Raw genomic sequence first — 17,871 nt, 5'->3', positions numbered from 1 at the left:
CATAACTTACCCCGCAGAGAGCGCTGTCAGCGCGAACCTCCCCAGAGGAACTGGGCACCATTCTCATGTCAGGAGACCGAGTCAAACGAGCTTTGGTCAAGCTGCACCGAACCAGCAGCTCTGGAGAAAGCCTCAGAAATCTCCACGCTGTGAAAGCGAGGCTCTCTCTCTCTTTTTTTTTTTTTTTTTTACTGTGAGGAAAGTTAGAGGCAGGCAGCCAGCCACAGAAGAATCAGGAGGAGGGGGAATGGGGTAAGCCAGGGACAGGGAAAACCAAGAATGCTTTTAAAGTGGGCACCACCAGCCACAACACCCCCCCCCCCCCCCCGCTCTACTGGCAAAGCACAGGACCACCCCAGGCAGAAATCCAGGAGCCGAGAAAGCGATGACTTCCACACCTGCTGGGAGATAGAGATATGCTAAAGGCAGAGGGGGCTGGGTGTCCAGGAACACCATGTGCTTTCAGTGTTCTCTATCTCCACCTGCTGGTAGGTGGATACAACCCAATAGTTAATGGATTCATCTGCTGTTGATAAGGAAGAACCAGTTTCAATACCGCAACCACTAAAATGTAAAGTAATTTTTGTTGGGAAACAGCCAATTGATCTTGGAATAGCACAGAACCTAACATAATAATTCAAGGAGTAATTGGACCCTGTGCAGGAAGAATGTTTGAAATAAAAGACCACACCTGACACCAAAAGTCATGTTATTCTACAATGAAAAATCATATGAAGCAAAGTACAAGTGTGCGAACCACAGGACCAACGTTTGTTGTTATTTGAAAGACCTGCTACCACCAATTTATGAGGAGTCCAAATCGTCCTATGACGAAAGAAATATAATGACTGTACATAGCTGGACCTGCTCACTTTAGACCAAAGATAAAACCACTGATTGGGTGATATCTGAATTTGAAGATCATTTCCCCATACTGAACATAGGCTTAACTAGCCTTTGAGCCCGTAAAAACGGGCTATTATAGGAAGGGGGGGTTGAAAGGCCCGCCCCCACAGCCGAGTTCGCCGCTGCCCCCCCCCCCCCCCCCACGAGCCGTCACCACCCACCTTCCACCCGGCTGGGCCCTCGCTCCGCTATTGAAACAGCGAGGGTCCGGGAACGCAGCACTGAGCTCTGCTGAGCTGCCGACGTCGGCCTTCGTTCTTCTTCTCTGCCTGTCCCGCCCTCGTGTGATGTAACGTCGTCGAGGGCGGGACAGAGGCAGAGAAGAAGGAAGGGCGATGTCGGCAGCTCAGCAGAGCTCAGTGCTGCGTTCCCGGACCCTCGCTGTTTCAATAGTGGAGCGAGGGCCCAACCGGGTAGAAGGTGGGTGGCGGCGGCAACTCGGGTGGGGGGAGCGTTAGACGGCAGTGTCCCTCCCTCAGCAATGCGCAGTACAGACCCTCTGTGTTCCGCCCCCCCCCCCCGTCATCATGTATTGACGTGGGGGCGGGGCAGAGGTCTCTACTGCGCATTTGCGAGTGAGTACGGTCACTCGTCGTTTATATGTTTGATTTGCTACTTAAACATTTTTGTATAAACTACTTTGTATAATTGTGATACAACATGGCCTTTGTAACAAATTTTAGAGAAGAAATCGTGTATAGGAGGAGACTTTAAATTTAGGTTAGAGAGATCTTTGTGGGTTAAGCAATGTTTACTCTGGAGCCACTTAAGTATTGGCTGACTGGTAAAGAAAAGACAGAACAGAGATCCTACTACTGCTATTTAACATTTCTATAGCGCTACAAGGCATACGCAGCTCTGTACACCATGCACAAAAAAGACAGTCCCTGCTCAAAGAGCTTACAATCTAGATAAAACAGGTAAACAATGGGAACAACCGAAATACCCAGAATACACACAGTCAGTTGTCATTCTCTTTTTTGCCCAAATTTCCCAAAATATAGGATGCTTATTAATTTTGATTAAAGGGTTGCCCGTAAAGTGGAATGAAAGAAACAAGAGCTTGAAAATTCCATATAATTATCAAGTTCATGCAAACAAGAGAAAGAGGAAAGAATTATATTATTTTTTCAATCGTTCTAGAATAAAGGCAAAAGATGGGGACATAAAGAAAAGCCCCACACCAGTTGCTCCATTGCTGTTGATAATGTAGAGGTTTTATCAACCAGTATGACGCCTGATCTAAAATGACTGCATCATCAGTTCTTAACGTTACGAACTTAAAGAAAACTCTTCGTTCTTTACTTCAGTGGAACATTCCACGTTCTAGAATCACTTAAAAAAAGTATCAAGCTCACAGAGACAAGTGTTTACTGTGCCTTTCGCGGCTCAACACAGACCACAAAGGAAACGAGATCCAAAGGAAAAAATAACCAAATCACAATTACTCTCTTTCTTCCTGGCAGAAATGGTTCGGTTTTCAAAATAATACAAATCGCTTGAGTTCCTCAAACGCTTACCAAGTATGAAAGACACCAGTCTGTCTACCTGTTCTCACTGCGTAATAACTCATCGTACAAAATTTTAAAACCACACAAACAAAGCCTGTGCTCTGATAACAGTTTCTGCTCAACGCCTCAAGCCGCCTAAGTAGTGTAAAACGAAGAACGTCGTCAACGTTGATAAAAAAAAAAGGGCGCGAAACCAAAACAGCTCCTCCTCGTCCAAGTCACACCAACTCCGTAGTAACTGGGCAAGCGCAGTAGTAGCAACATCTATCGTGCAGGGTTTCTAACCCCTGACCAAAGGGGGTTGGATTTAAAATCCCCGCTTCCAGAATGAGGCTTGAAATACAGAGACAGGCTGTCGAAACGCTGATTGGCTTGCCCAATTGCAACGCCTGTGGAACCGGAAGCTGGAATATAGACGTGAGAAAGGAAAAGGAAGGGAAGGGATTTAATTGTGACTCTTTATTAATGGTAGTGAGGTGAAAAAAAACAACCCGAAACCGGTGGTTTATCAACGGTGATGTATACTTAGCTAATGTGATAGTTTAAATCTCTTAAGCTGGTGGTTGTCGGTCTGTAGGTATCTATGCTGTGTTATATCTATTTATTTTCAATGTTGCTTTCGGCACCTAACCCTTTTTACCTTTTAGGATATCTAGACCGCCCCAATTCGACTGCCCCTTGACTGACTGTACATTTGTCCTTTAGATTGTAAGCTCTTTGAGCAGGGACTAGCCTTCTATGTTAAATTGTACAGCGCTGTGTAACCCTAGTAGCGCTTTAGAAATGTTAAAAAGTAGTAGTAGTATTTGGGACCACTGTGTAACGGCGATCTGCAGAAAAAAATGGGGGGGGGGGAGGGGCAGTACCTGGGTTGCACCTTCTTTTTACGCTTATGTTATCCAAGGAAGGAGAATAGAGAGGGTAATTGCCTTAGACCCCCTTTCTACATGGGGACCGTAGGCCCACCTAAAGCTGAGGAATATACACCCTGCTGGTGGACTTTTAGGTCTCTTACCGATTTTTTCCGTGGGCCCTATTATGTTTAACACCAGCTTTGGTAGTAGAACAGCTCTTTGGTTAGAGGGGTTAATTCTAACCACTGCCCCTGCCCTATGAATTCTTGCTGAAGCCATGTGGAGCAAACAGTTGGGCTATGGCTCTGGGTCCACCCCATTTCTCTGCCCATATATAATGTTATTGGTTTTGTCCTTTGTGTATGATCAGACAGGCAAGGGACTAATGGAGTGTGTGTGATCAGATGCTGGATAGCTTGGGACAACTTCTCTATCTTTATGTATTAGGATTTAGCCGAGATTGGGTGGCAGAGCCCGTAGTGGGAGGCGGGGATAGTGCTGGGCAGACTTATACGATCTGTGCCAGAGCCGGTGGTGGGAGGTGGGAGGTGGGGCTGATGGTTGGGGGGCGGGATAGTGCTGGGCAGACTTATACGGTCTGTGCCCTGAAAGGGACAGGTACAAATCAAGGTTAGGTATACAAAAAAAGTGGCACATATGAGTTTATCTTGTTGGGCAGACTGGTTGGACCGTGCAGGTCTTTTTCTGCCGTCATCTACTATGTTACTATGTTATTTACCTCCTTTTTGAAGGAATTCATTCAAGGTGGTGCACAGCAAGAGTAAGTCAAACAGGCAATAGACACAGCAGAAAAGTGTTCAAATATCAGTACAAGTATGGCATGTTGTCTCTCTATATAACTGTTAATCTGCATCCCTGGATGGCTGGCTGGCTTCGTAACCGGCTCGCCTTCCCTTCCCTCTCAGTGTTCCGCCGTCACGGAAAGAGGAAATTACGTCAGAGGAGGGCAGAACACAGAGGGAAGGAAAGGGAAGGCTGGAGCCGAACCAAACCTGCCGCCACCGCAACTTTAGGTAAAATAAGTTTTAAAGGCAGGAAGGAAAGGAGGGCTGTTGTGGGAAAAGAGGGCTGGGGTTGAACTGGTGCTTAAAAGGGGGGCAGGTGGGGGCTGGGGCGAGTCATTGGACATGGATGGGATGTGAGGGCAGAGCAGAATCGCTGGACATGGAGGGGAGAGGCGAAAGGAGAAATCGCTGGACATGGAGGGGAGGGCAGGGGAGAGGAGATTTGCTGGATATGGATGGAGGAGAAGGCAGGGAAGAGAGATTTAAAACATAACGGCGATTAGACGATAGCCTTGCTAGGGCCCGTTTCATTTCTCGCAAAACGGGCTTTTTTGCTTGTACTGTATAACAATGGCTACACAAAATATTTTAGTAGACATCATAGGAGTAAGCAAAGATGGAACATATAGATAGAGTAACAGGAGTAAGAAAAAAATAAGGGATTCATTTGAACATTTTTAGCAAGGGTAGGAGTGGATAAACACGTCGTGCTATAGAATGAGCAGCTGGTGTCCCTCTTCCGGAGCCAGTAACTTACCTAGTAGGGAACAAGGACAGAAACGTGTAGCTATTTCTGTTGCAATATATGTTAGATTGGGGGATGGGAAGGCTGCTGTTTCTCTCAAGGGTTACTACTATGAAGGCACTAGACCAAGGGTGGCAGTACCATCTACTACTACTACTACTATTTAGCATTTCTATAGCGCTACAAAGTGTACGCAGTGCTGCACAAACATAGAAGAAAGACAGTCCCTGCTCAAAGAGCTTACAATCTAGTAGTCAAAAAATAAAGCAGACAAATAAATTAATGTGTAGAGGAAAGAGGAGAGGAGGGTAGGTGGAGGCGAGTGAATACAAGTGGTTACAAGTCAAAAGCAATGTTAAAGAGGTGGGCTTTCAATCTAGATTTAAAGATGGTCAAGGATGGGGCAAGACGTAGGGGCTCAGGAAGTCTATTCCAGGCGTAGGGCGCAGCAAGACAATAGGAGCGAAGTCTGGAGTTGGCAGTAGCGGAGAAGGGAACAGATAAGAAGGATTTATCCAGGGAATGGAGTGCACGGGAAGGGGTGTAGGGAAGGACGAGTGTGGAGAGATACTGGGGAGCAGCAGAGTGAGTACATTTATAGGTTAGTAGAAGAAGTTTGAACAGGATGCGAAAACGGATAGGGAGCCAGTGAAGCGACTTGAGGAGAGAGGTAGTATGAGTAAAGCGACCCTGGCGGAAGACGAGACGGGCAGTAGAGTTTTGAACTGACTGGAGAGGGGAGAGGTGACTAAGTGGGAGGCCAGCAAGAAGCAGATTGCAGTAGTCCAAACGAGAGGTGACAAGGGTATGGATGAGGGTTTTGGTAGAGTGCTCAGAAAGAAAGGGGCGGATTTTACGGATGTTGCAAAGAAAAAAAACGATAGGTCTTGGCGATCTGCTGGATATGGGCAGAGAAAGAAAGAGAAGAGTCAAAGATAACCCCAAGGTTTCGAGCTGAGGAGACAGGGAGAATGAGAGAGCCATCAACAGAAATAGAAAACGGGGGGAGCGGGGAGGTGGGTTTGGAAGGGAAAATGAGAAGCTCGGTTTTGGTCATATTTAATTTCAGGTGGCGTTGAGACATCCAGACAGCAATGTCAGACAAGCACGCTGAAACTTTGGTTTGGATGCAAGGTGAGATATCAGGGGTAGAAAGGTAGATTTGGGAGTCATCAGCGTAGAGATGGTAGGAAAAGCCATGGGATGAGATTAATGAACCAAGGGAAGAAGTGTAGATAGAAAAGAGGAGGGGACCAAGAACAGAACCCTGAGGTACGCCGACAGGCAGAGGGATAGAAGTAGAAGAGGATCCACCAGAGTGAACACTGAAGGTGCGGAGGGAGAGGCAGGAAGAGAACCAGGAAAGGACAGAGCCCTGGAATCCAAGTGGGGACAGGGTATCGAGAAGTATGCTGTGATCGACAGTGTCAAAAGCAGCGGAAAGATGAAGAATGAGGATGGAATATTGACCTCTGGATTTAGCCAGTAATAGGTCATTGGAGACTTTAGTAAGCGCAGTTTCGGTTGAGTAGAGAGGGCGAAAACCAGATTGTAGTGGGTCAAGAATAGCATGTGAAGAGAGAAAATCAAGGCAGTGGCAGTGAACAGCACAGCACGCTCAAGTAATTTGGAGAGAAAAGGAAGGAGGGAGATGGGTCGGTAATTAGAGGGACAAGTAGGGTCGAGTGAAGGCTTCTTAAGGAGAGGTGTGACCACAGCATGTTTAAAGGCAGGGACAGTCGCAGTGGGAAGTGAGAGGTTGAGAATGTGACAGATAAAAGGAATAAGAGCAAGAGAGATGACATTAAGAAGGTGGGTGGGAATGGGATCAGAGGAACAGGTGGTACATTTTGAGGAAGAAAGGAGAAGTGTAGTTTCCTCAATAGAAACTTCAGGAAAGGGAATGAGGGGAAGGAGAGAGAGGGGAACGGACTAGTGGAGGGAGAGGTGGCGAGGTAGAGAATGCAAGGTTATCTTTTGAACCTTGTTGTGAAAGAATTCAGCAAGGGTCTGAGGAGATAATGAAGGGGGAGTTGGGGGAGGGGGCACCTTGAGGAGAGAGTTCAATGTGGTGAAGAGAAGTCGAGGGTTAGAGCCAAGAGAGTTGGTCAGTTGGATATAATAATCCTGTTTGGCGCGTAAAAGAGCAGATTGGAAGGAGGTCAGCATGAACTTAAAGTGTAAGAAATCAGCAAGGGCCTGAGATTTCCGCCAGAGGCGTTCGGCGGAGCGGGTACAGAAACATAGGTAGCGGATATTAGAAGTCAGCCAAGGTTGGGGTTTTGTACGCCTTATAGGGCGACGGTCATCAAAAGTGCAAGAGTGTCTAAGGCAGAGGATAGAATATTGTAAGAAGAAACAGCCTCATTGACAGACGTGGATGGTGCCACAGTCGAGAGGAGGCTTGAAACATGGGAGGATAGAGATGAAGGGTCAATACCATGAAGATTCCTAGATAAATTAGATAAGATAGGACCGGACTGGGAGGGAGGAGATTTAAGTGTGAAAGTTATAAGATGGTGATCAGAGAGGGGAAGATCAGAGACAAGGAAACTAGAGGGTGAACAGTTGGAGGAGAAGATAAGATCAAGACAGTGACCATTTTGATGAGTGGGGGAGGTGGAGCATAGGTGGAGATTAAATGAGGATGTTAAAGCGAGTAACTTGGAAATACAAGAGTTAGAAGGATCATTAGCAGGAATATTAAAGTCACCAAGGATGAGAGAGGGGGAGGAAGGATCATGGAAGAAGGCAAGCCAGGCATCAAAGTCACTGAGGATGAGGGGGATGATAAATGACCGCTATTTGAAGAGGCAGAGGAGAGAAAAGGCGGATAGAGTGGACTTCAAAGGAGGAAAAACAGTGAGATTGAGGTGGAAGAAGGGGTTGAAATCTGGAGGAGGGAGAGAGAAGTAATCCAACACCGCGGCCAGCAGGGCGAGGAGTATGTGAAAAAAGATAACCGCCATGGCAGAGGGCTGCGACTGAAGCAGAGCCAGGTTTCTGTTATGGCGAGCAGATGGAGGTGATGTGAGATAAAGAGGTCATGAACATATGGGAGTTTGTTGCAGATAGAGCGGGCATTCCAAAGGGCGCAAGAGGAGGGGAGTAGAGGAATAGTGATGAGGTTAGAGAGGTCACGGTGAGATCTGTAGAGTTGGGATAATAATTGGTGAGGAGGGCCAGGATTGGGATTGATGTCACCAGCTGAGAGTAAGAGGAGTAAAAGAGAGCGGAGGAGAGTAGGAGAGGTGTGGCCATGAAGGTGTCAAAGGCGAGAGGTATTTAGGTGGAATGGGGAAGGCAAAATGGAAGGAAGAAAGAGATGAAGATTAAAAGTTAAGAGAGCGGAAGAGGGTAGGAGAGAAGGTGAGGTGTTGAAGTCGATGGATGGGCAGTGAGTTCCTGTAGTGGAGAGAAGTAGGGGGTGAGGGAAAAATTAGGAAGGGACAGAGCAAGGAAGAGAATGTGTATAGGGGCCATAGGGTGATTCAGAATTAGGTATAATTGGGTGAGGTCAGTAGTGACTGGGAGAAAATAGATGTAAAGAGAAAAATGCGGCACCAAGAGTGGAGGCCTTGAGTGGATCGAAGTGGACCTGGGAGTCACCCCGGAGAAGGCTGTAAAGGATATGCAGATGAGCTGCAAGTCCTCCACAGCACCTGAAAGGCAGCCGGTGGTAGAGCTGGGCACCTCTCAGCTGAGGAAGGCTTACCAGGGGTTAGGCCGAAGCCAGCATTCCTCCCCCTGAGGGTCTCCTTACTTTGGGCTTCGGTATAGTGGTCTTGGACTACTATAGCTGGAGGATGGGAAGAAGCTAGGGAGGAGGATATGTTGAAAGGATGGGGTTGAAGAAAAGCTGTTGAGAGGGGAGAGCAAAGAGACATAAAATATTTGCAAAACAGGTAACAAGTCTATATGCCAACCTTAAAACGTGCTTTATGAAATTAACATTTATTTTTATCGATAAAATTAAAATACCGAGCAAGGTCTTGATTTCCTGCAGCATCTTCTTGATCTAGAACTTTGTCTATATCATATCAATCAAAATAACACTATTCGTTTTAGATGTGTTCAGCCGGTCTTCTGTTGTGCTGTATATTTGCAATACACATTTTTCAGATACAGTAACTTTATGGCTCCTATATGTAATCTTGCCTTTCAGATCTCACAGTACTGATCAGCTGCTTCTTTATCGTAGATGGCTATGTTATTGGACCCCTTTTCCTTTCCCTTTGTATTGTAATCTCTCCTGAGGAGGGGGAGATGCAACTTGGATTCCTCATATTACAGTTGCCCCGTGCCCTCTTTGCCTCTCCTGCAGGTCTTGTTCTGGCTGGCAGAATGTACTATGCTGTAAGGGCAGGCAGGGAACCTGGCGTGTATCGAACCTGGTAAGTATGTTAGACTTCCAAAATTAGGTCAGAAAGCATAAATGATTCTGACAAGAAGAAATGAGAAGTAAACTCATTTTCATTTACTTCCATTGCTCCAAACATTTAGGGGCTGATGTAGTAAACCTTTAATTAGATTCATGCGTGAAAGCTCAGTATATGGTTTCCTAGCACACAGGTAAAACATTTTGAGCGGTAAGTAATTCAGTAACCAGATATGTGAAGATAACCGGGATCTACACTAGCTGCAGCTATAGTCTGTGCATAAAAAATTTTGGCTTATCTGATGGGATGCTATTCTGTGCATAAATATTGTTGCCATTTAAAAGAATTATGTTGGCACACAGAGTGGCACGCAGAGTTGCATGTGCATAATGTGCATGTGCTGGAATGCTATTGTGCATACATTGAGTTTATTATGGAATTCTATAGCCGATTTATGACTCCACCATAGAGCAGATAACATAAATATTCTTATTTAAAAAGAAAACTATGTTCTTATTACAGTGTAGCAAGATAAAAATAATCCCTATTCCATTCCCTTCTGCAGTAATTTAACTTAATCCATCCTAAATAACCAGAATTTCAGTTGTCTAAAGCAGTGTTTCCCAAATCTGGTCCTGGAGTACCCCTTTCCAGTCAGGGTTTCAGGATATCCACAATGGAAATGCATGAAAGAGATTTGCATATAATGGAGGCATTGTATGCATCTCAAGTTCATGCATATTCATTGTGGATATCCTGAAAACCTGACTGGCAAGGGGTACTCCAGGACTGGACTTGGGGAAACACTGGTCTAAAGAACTGATCAGAAACTTCTATATGGAGGGACTCCAATTAAAAAAAAAAAATCCAAAAATAAACCACCATAAAAGCATCCCTTGATATAGAATGTACAAAGCAAGCCTCTTGTAACTGCACCTTATTCAAGGAATTCAATCTTGGGTAACCTTACTGAAGAACATAGAACCCTTCCTGGAACACATTCCATTAACAAATCTTTCAGATATTCTGTCCTGCACAGTCTAGTGCAGTGGTTCCCAAACCTGGTCCTGGAGGCACCCCAGCCAGTCAGGTTTTCAGTATATCCACAATGAATATTCATGAGAGAGATTTGCATGCAGTAGAGGCAGTGCATGCAAATCTATCTTGTGGATATACTGAAAATCTGACTGGCTGGGGTGCCTCCAGGACCAGGTTTGGGAACAACTGGCCTAGTGGGTTACCATCCATTATTGCAGCATTTCACCCTCAGTTCCTCATGCCTTGTTGATTTATCTTTTTCCACCCATGCACTTCAACAGATTAAGAATAAACTTGGGGGTCACTCATGCTTGCAAAAGGAAGAATAAACGGGCATGAAATCCCCATTAATGTCAGCCACAGAAGAACAAGCTAACTTCTTGCATTAAAGACGTATCGGGAAACCTTTTGCCCAGCCTTTGGGTTTTCTGTACACTTCTTTGCATTTAGATTTAATAACTAATACCTTTGTTACCATGGGATTTAATTGAGCTGTGCACTAATATCAGTGTGAGTGTTTACCCACAGCCTGCTCATGTGGAAAACATCTTTTGCTTTGATCCATTGAAGTAGTACACAAAGCCTTAACACTTTACATTGGCCCCTCAGTAATGTATATTTTCCTGTTACAGAGAACTATATAGTGAACAGATTGTAGCTTGCTTTAAGTAATTCTAGAATAGCAATTTTCTATTCAAGTATGAGGAGGGTTTTGAGATCCCCATGCTGCTGTAAGCAAGCAAAGGTATTAAGGTTTTTTTTGTAGCCCCCCTTATCTAAGCTCAATCATTTTAAAATCAAATTGCTCCCCTTTAGATTTCCAGTTGTGTTACAATTCATTTTTGTGGAGCAAACCTATCACGGCTCCTTTGTGTTCAAATGCCAGTGAATGCAAGTCAGTTTAGGTGGGTGGGGGAGAAGGGTGGAATGTGTTTATTTTGTGGGGTGTACTGTGATATCATAGTTGAACTGAAATATCTGAGCACCACTGGATGAAATTTTGATTTCAGAATCAGTGGAGGTAGAGCAGAAACACGCTAAAGATTTGTCTCCGAGCATGGTTGCCCAGGGGTTGGCATTGGTTACTGTTATATTGATCACTTTTTGCAGGTGGATACTCTTGACTGATTAATATTCCTGTGGATTTCAGGGAGGAATGCAAAGAACAGGTGAATCGATTTCACTCTGCAAGATACAAGAAGTTTCCCACAGAAGAGGAAGCTTGGGCATTTGTGAACTCTGGAAATTCATCAGGTAATTTCCAAGGCTACTATGGGCAGGACTGGAAAAATGTTAGAAAATTTTAGAAAAGTAGAGGATGACACACGATTCTCAGGCTGGGAGTTAAAGAAAAAAACATTTTTTTATTGTCGCACCAACAGTAAAGACCTGACACGGGTCCATGTTTTGTTGGGCAAGCTGTCTGCTTCAGGAGTCAAGTACAAACACTGTAATGGTTGCAATATGTTGTAACATAGTAGATGACGCCAGAAAAAGACCTGCACGGTCCATCCAGTCTGCCCAACAAGATAAACTCATATGTGCCACTTTTTGTGTATACCTTGCCTTGATTTGTACCTGTCCCTTTCAGGGCACAGACCGTATAAGTCTACCCAGCACTATCCCTGCCGCCCCACCTCCCACCACCGGCTCTGGCACAGACCGTATAAGTCTGCCCAGCACTATCCCCTTCTCCCACTACGGGCTCTGCCACCCAATCGCGGCTAAATCCTAATACATAAAGATAGAGAAGTTGTCCCAAGCTATCCAGCATCTGATCACACACACCCCATTAGTCCCTTGCCTGTCTGATCATACACAAAGGACAAAACCAATAACATTATATATGGGCAGAGAAATGGGGTGGACCCAGAGCCATAGCCCAGCTGTTTGCTCCACATGTGTACTGGTGCAATACACTGGATGTCTTTTAGCCAACACACTACAACCATTACAGAGTGTTTGTACATGACCCCTGAAGCAAGTGGCTTGACCACCAAAACACAACCGTGTTGGGTCTTTATTGTTGGTGCTACAATAAAATGTTGTTTTTTTTTTGGGGGGGGGGGAGGGTTCCCTCAACTTCCAGCCTGAGAGTCGTGTCATCTTCTACTTTTCTGTTGTTGTCCTTGGGTTGCAGTAGGGGGATTTTCTGTGTCTTTTTCTTTAGAAAATGTTAGATGCCAACTGGTAACTCTCTCTTTTTTTTTTTTTTTTTTTTTTTTTTTTAAGAGCCAAACAGGGCTTGTGACATTCAGGACAGGCAACTTATGCAAATAAAACCTGGATCTTGAATCCAGTGTATACAGATATCAGATTTTCATTGTGATAATTCCACATGCAGTGGCTATTTTCAGGATTATCTCTAATCAAGCTTCACAAAATTACATCCCCGTCCATCATATTCCAACTTCCCATATTTTTTCTCTTTATAACTCTCTCTATGGTGCTTCCCCTTTCCACTTCTCACTAATCATACCTTCTTTTCTCTGAGGGAACAAACGGGGCATAATTCTCACAAGTGGGTAACATGACCTGTGTTGTCCATTCTGGAACTGTTGCAAGAGCGTGGTTCCAGCAGTTCTTCTTTTCCCATGGTGAGGACAGGATGTGATTGATTTTTTTTTTCTTTTTCTTCTCCTCACAGCTTGGTCTGGTAGAGCTTTTTGAGTGCCTTTTGACTGTTTTTTCGGCTTTTGTGTTTTCCCATGTTTCGGGACTCTTCTTACCATCCCCTAATTGCAGTGGTTCCTAAATCTGGTCCTGGAGGCACCCCAGCCAGTTAGGTTTTCAGTATACCCACAATGAGTATTAATGAGAGAGGTTTGCATGCACTGGCTCCACTGCATGCAAATCTGTCATGAACATTCATTGTGGATATCTTGAAAACCTGACTGCCTGGGGTGCCTCCAGGACCAGATTTAGGAACCACTGCAATATTGTCTTTAGTGTATTTTGCCCTCTTCTAAGTTCCTTTGCTTTTTTCCACATCATTAGTCTGCTTTTAGGCCCTGACTTCGGTTGGGTTCTCCCTTCCTTTTTCTCTGGTGCTAGGCCCCTTTTTCGGCACCATCGAGTCATTTAATACCGTCAAGTTGTTTGATTTGACCATGGCTTTAAGCGCTGTACCCAGTGGCGTCGGACCATCTTCAGTACAAGAGGTGCTGATGCGGAGGTCTCTGTGCAGTCAGGACCAGCCTCCCATCTGAACCCCACCAGTTCTGCAGACTGTCTCTGAGCTGCAACCGATGCCTTAGCCTTTCCCAGTGTTGGCCCTTGAGCGCATCTGGGCCTTGCTCCCTGAGCTGCTGGCTGGCTCTATACCACAGAGTGCATCAGTGTCAAGGGTGATTGTGCCAGCTATGCCTTTTGTTGCAGCCCGCATGACCCTCGGCCTGCAGTGAGGTATCAGACGCTGGTGTTGTGTGGTCCTGGCGTTGACTGCTGCCCAAGTCAACACTTCCTTAACGTCGGTGGAGGAAGCTTTACCGGAGTTGATGCAGGAGCCAACTCATCGACGCCCTTCTCGAGGACATAGCTCCTCTAGGTCAAGAAACAGAAAGTAACTGAACAGCAAAATCAAGGCAGACGTAGTCTCGGCCTTCTCCACAGTAGGTCTTGGCTGACACAGATGGGGAGTGCTCTTGTGAGTCAGATGATGTCCCTCGATACTTCTCGGAGGAGGAGTTGTATGGGATACCATCTCACCCTCCTTAGGAAAAGAGAAAGTCTCCCCCAGAGAGCCTTTCCTTCTCTTCTTTTGTCAAGGAAATGGTGACTGCCATTCAATTTCTTTCAGAAGTGGAGGACGAACCTAGGTCTGTGTTGCTCAAGGTCCTGGACTACGAATCATCTCCTAGAGAGGCTGCGACAGTCCCACTTCCCAAGATCTTGAAGGATGTTTTCGTGCGGAATTGGGAGTTCTCCGTCCCAGTACTACCCCCAAAAATTGACATACTGTACTGGATTTGCGGGTTTGATAAGCCTTAGTTGCCTCATCATTCCCTGCTGGTTGAATCTGCCCTCAAAAGGGCTAGAGACTATGCTTCGGCGTCCCCGGGCAGGGAATTAGAACATTGGACTCCTTTTTTTTTTTTTGCATAAGATGTTCCAGGCGTTTATGCTCGTGTCCCATATTCAGTCATACCAGTTCTTCATGAGTGTGTACTTGCAGAACTCCTCTCACCTGTTTCAGCAGGCTCAACCCCAGTGCGCTCACTCCTGTTGACAGCGAGTGCCTAAGGCCCCAGTCACAGCAAGGGGCGAGCTTTTGACTGGCTTCAGCAGAATACAGCCGCAGTACCAGTGACTGTCCCGGACAACTTGCTGCTTTGGGGAGGCTGATGTTTTTCCATGAAAAGTGGCCCCTTGTAACCTCCGACTGGTGGGTTCTTCAAATAGTCCGTCTCGGTTATGCCCTGCATTGGCGACAAAAGACCTCCAAATTACCCACGCTCTCAGCATGAGCAGATACTTGCAGCGGAACTCTCAGTTCTTCTGAAGGCCCATGCGGTCAAGGCCGTTCCACCAGGGGAGGAAGGGCGGGATTCTATTCCAGGTACTTCCTTGTGCAAAAGAACACGGAGAATGCATCCCATCCTAGACCTAAGGGCCTTGAACAAATTCCTAGTCAAAGAAAAGTTAGGATTGTTTTCCTGAATCATGGGGAAAAGGATGCCCAGGGAAACCATTGTCTATGCTCTCCAATTTCAGCTGGGAACACAGCATTTCCAGTAACGCGTGTTGCCTTTTGGCTTTGCGTCAACTCCCAAGGTGTTCACCAAATGTCTTTTAATAGTCACAGCATTGCTACACAAACTGGGAGTCCATGTGTTTCCTTATCTGGATGATTGGTTGGTGAATAGCATGTCAAAGACATAAGTACATAAGTAGTGCCATACTGGGAAAGACCAAAGGTCCATCTAGCCCAGCATCCTGTCACCGACAGTGGCCAATCCAGGTCAAGGGCACCTGGCACGCTCCCCAAACGTAAAAACATTCCAGACAAGTTATACCTAAAAATGCGGAATTTTTCCAAGTCCATTTAATAGCGGTCTATGGACTTGTCCTTTAGGAATCTATCTAACCCCTTTTTAAACTCCGTCAAGCTAACCGCCCGTACCACGTTCTCCGGCAACGAATTCCAGAGTCTAATTACACATTGGGTGAAGAAAAATTTTCTCCGATTCGTTTTAAATTTACCTCACTGTAGCTTCAACTCATGCCCTCTAGTCCTAGTATTTTTGGATAGCGTGAACAGTCGCTTCACATCCACCCGATCCATTCCACTCATTATTTTATACACTTCTATCATATCTCCCCTCAGCCGTCTCTTCTCCAAGCTGAAAAGCCCTAGCCTTCTCAGCCTCTCTTCATAGGAAAGTCGTCCCATCCCCACTATCATTTTCGTCGCCCTTCGCTGTACCTTTTCCAATTCTACTATATCTTTTTTGAGATACGGAGACCAGTACTGAACACAATACTCCAGGTGCGGTCGCACCATGGAGCGATACAACGGCATTATAACATCCGCACACCTGGACTCCATACCCTTCCTAATAACACCCAACATTCTATTCGCTTTCCTAGCCGCAGCAGCACACTGAGCAGAAGGTTTCAGCGTATCATCGACGACGACACCCAGATCCCTTTCTTGATCCGTAACTCCTAACGCGGAACCTTGCAAGACGTAGCTATAATTCGGGTTCCTCTTACCCACATGCATCACTTTGCACTTGTCAACATTGAACTTCATCTGCCACTTGCACGCCCATTCTCCCAGTCTCGCAAGGTCCTCCTGTAATCGTTCACATTCCTCCTGCGACTTGACGACCCTGAATAATTTTGTGTCATCGGCGAATTTAATTACCTCACTAGTTATTCCCATCTCTAGGTCATTTATAAATACATTAAAAAGCAACGGACCCAGCACAGACCCCTGCGGGACCCCACTAACTACCCTCCTCCACTGAGAATACTGGCCACGCAATCCTACTCTCTGCTTCCTATCTTTCAACCAGTTCTTAATCCATAATAATACCCTACCTCCGATTCCATGACTCTGCAATTTCTTCAGGAGTCTTTCGTGCGGCACTTTGTCAAACGCCTTCTGAAAATCCAGATATACAATATCAACCGGCTCCCCATTGTCCACATGTTTGCTTACCCCCTCAAAAAAATGCATTAGATTGGTGAGGCAAGACTTCCCTTCACTAAATCCGTGCTGACTTTGTCTCATCAGTCCATGTTTTTGTATATGCTCTGCAATTTTATTCTTAATAATAGCCTCCACCATCTTGCCCGGCACCGACGTCAGACTCACCGGTCTATAATTTCCCGGATCTCCTCTGGAACCCTTCTTAAAAATCGGAGTAACATTGGCTACCCTCCAGTCTTCTGGTACTACACTCGATTTTAGGGACAGATTGCATATTTCTAACAGTAGCTCCGCAAGTTCATTTTTTAGTTCTATTAATACTCTGGGATGAATACCATCAGGTCCCGGTGATTTACTACTCTTCAGCTTGCTGAACTGACCCATTACATCCTCCAAGGTTACAGAGAATTTGTTTAGTTTCTCCGACTCCCCCGCTTCAAATATTCTTTCCGGCACCGGTGTCCCCCCCCAAATCCTCCTCGGTGAAGACCGAAGCAAAGAATTCATTTAATTTCTCCGCTACGGCTTTGTCCTCCTTGATCGCCCCTTTAACACCATTTTCGTCCAGCGGCCCAACCGACTCTTTGGCCGGTTTCCTGCTTTTAATGTATCTAAAAAAATTTTTACTATGTATTTTTGCTTCCAACGCTAATTTCTTCTCAAAGTCCTTTTTTGCCCTCCTTATCTCCGCTTTGCATTTGGCTTGGCATTCCTTATGATCTATCCTGTTACTTTCAGTTGGTTCTCTTCTCCACTTTCTGAAGGATTGTTTTTTGGCTCTAATGATTTCCTTTATCTTACTGTTTAGCCACGCCGGCTAACGTTTAGTCTTTTTTCCCTTTTTTCTAATACGTGGAATATATTTGTCCCGACGGTACTCGGGAGTCCATGGAGCAATACAGAGGTATTATAATATTTTTGGTCTTATTTTGCATCCCTCTCCTAATTATTCCTAGCATCCTGTTGCTTTTTTTTGGCCGCTGCACACTGGGCAGAAGATTTCAGCGTATTGTCTACAATGACTCCTAGGTCTTTTTCTTGAGCGCTGACTCCTAAAGTGGACCCTAGCATTAGCCAGATGCGCTAGTCACGCTGGCTTCTCAGGTTCAATCTGCTCGGCAGATGTTGAGGTTGTTGGGCCACATGGCATCCACAGTTTGTGACGCCCACTGTTACAAGGAATTAATTTATACTTGGGGATAGCTAGAGCACTCACTAATGTTTATAATTTTTAATATATATGTATATTCTCCACCAGTTGCTGATTAAAGCAACAATAATCACAATTGCAATGAATTAAATATTATCTCTTTTGAAATGCAGTGTCCTGCGTTTCCAGATTTAAAGTTATGCACCCAGGACACACAGATTATATTTTTAGCTTCAAAAAGGTTTATTAAGTTACAATATGATTAATGCAATCATATAAATAAGGTTACAAACGAGAGAGAGTTCTTTTAAGAGAGCTTTTCAGA

At 45.3% G+C, this 17,871-nt stretch overlaps 2 protein-coding genes across 12 annotated transcripts in view; one reads left to right on the top strand and one right to left on the bottom strand.

Moving 5' to 3' along the window:
• The window catches only part of LOC115458916 (ribonuclease H1-like), a 73,756-nt gene extending 71,057 nt beyond the window's left edge, over positions 1-2,699 (bottom strand). The window contains exon 1 of the mRNA XM_030188770.1: positions 2,427-2,699. Within this exon, the coding sequence (XP_030044630.1) occupies positions 2,427-2,479 (53 nt within the window). The 5' untranslated portion in view covers positions 2,480-2,699. The remainder of the gene's footprint in view (positions 1-2,426) is intronic.
• A 114-nt stretch (positions 2,700-2,813) lies between these two features.
• Positions 2,814-17,871, top strand: part of LOC115458914 (ribonuclease H1-like) — an 86,316-nt gene continuing 71,258 nt past the window's right edge. Inside the window, exons 1-3 of one of the 11 annotated variants that reach the window (XM_030188763.1) lie at positions 2,814-2,917; positions 9,024-9,216; positions 11,390-11,493. In XM_030188763.1, coding sequence (XP_030044623.1) covers positions 9,089-9,216; positions 11,390-11,493 — 232 coding nt within the window. In that variant the 5' untranslated portion in view covers positions 2,814-2,917; positions 9,024-9,088. Of the gene's footprint in view, positions 2,995-4,896; positions 4,954-8,987; positions 9,217-11,389; positions 11,494-17,871 lie in introns of those variants that run through there. The other 10 variants (XM_030188760.1, XM_030188769.1, XM_030188766.1 and 7 more) reach the window with 10 other exon arrangements.

This window comes from Microcaecilia unicolor, unplaced genomic scaffold (assembly GCF_901765095.1).
Source record: "Microcaecilia unicolor unplaced genomic scaffold, aMicUni1.1, whole genome shotgun sequence".
NCBI lineage: Eukaryota > Metazoa > Chordata > Amphibia > Gymnophiona > Siphonopidae > Microcaecilia > Microcaecilia unicolor.
The sequence above is the reverse complement of the archived record's forward strand: the minus strand, read 5'-3'. Positions and strand labels throughout refer to the sequence as shown.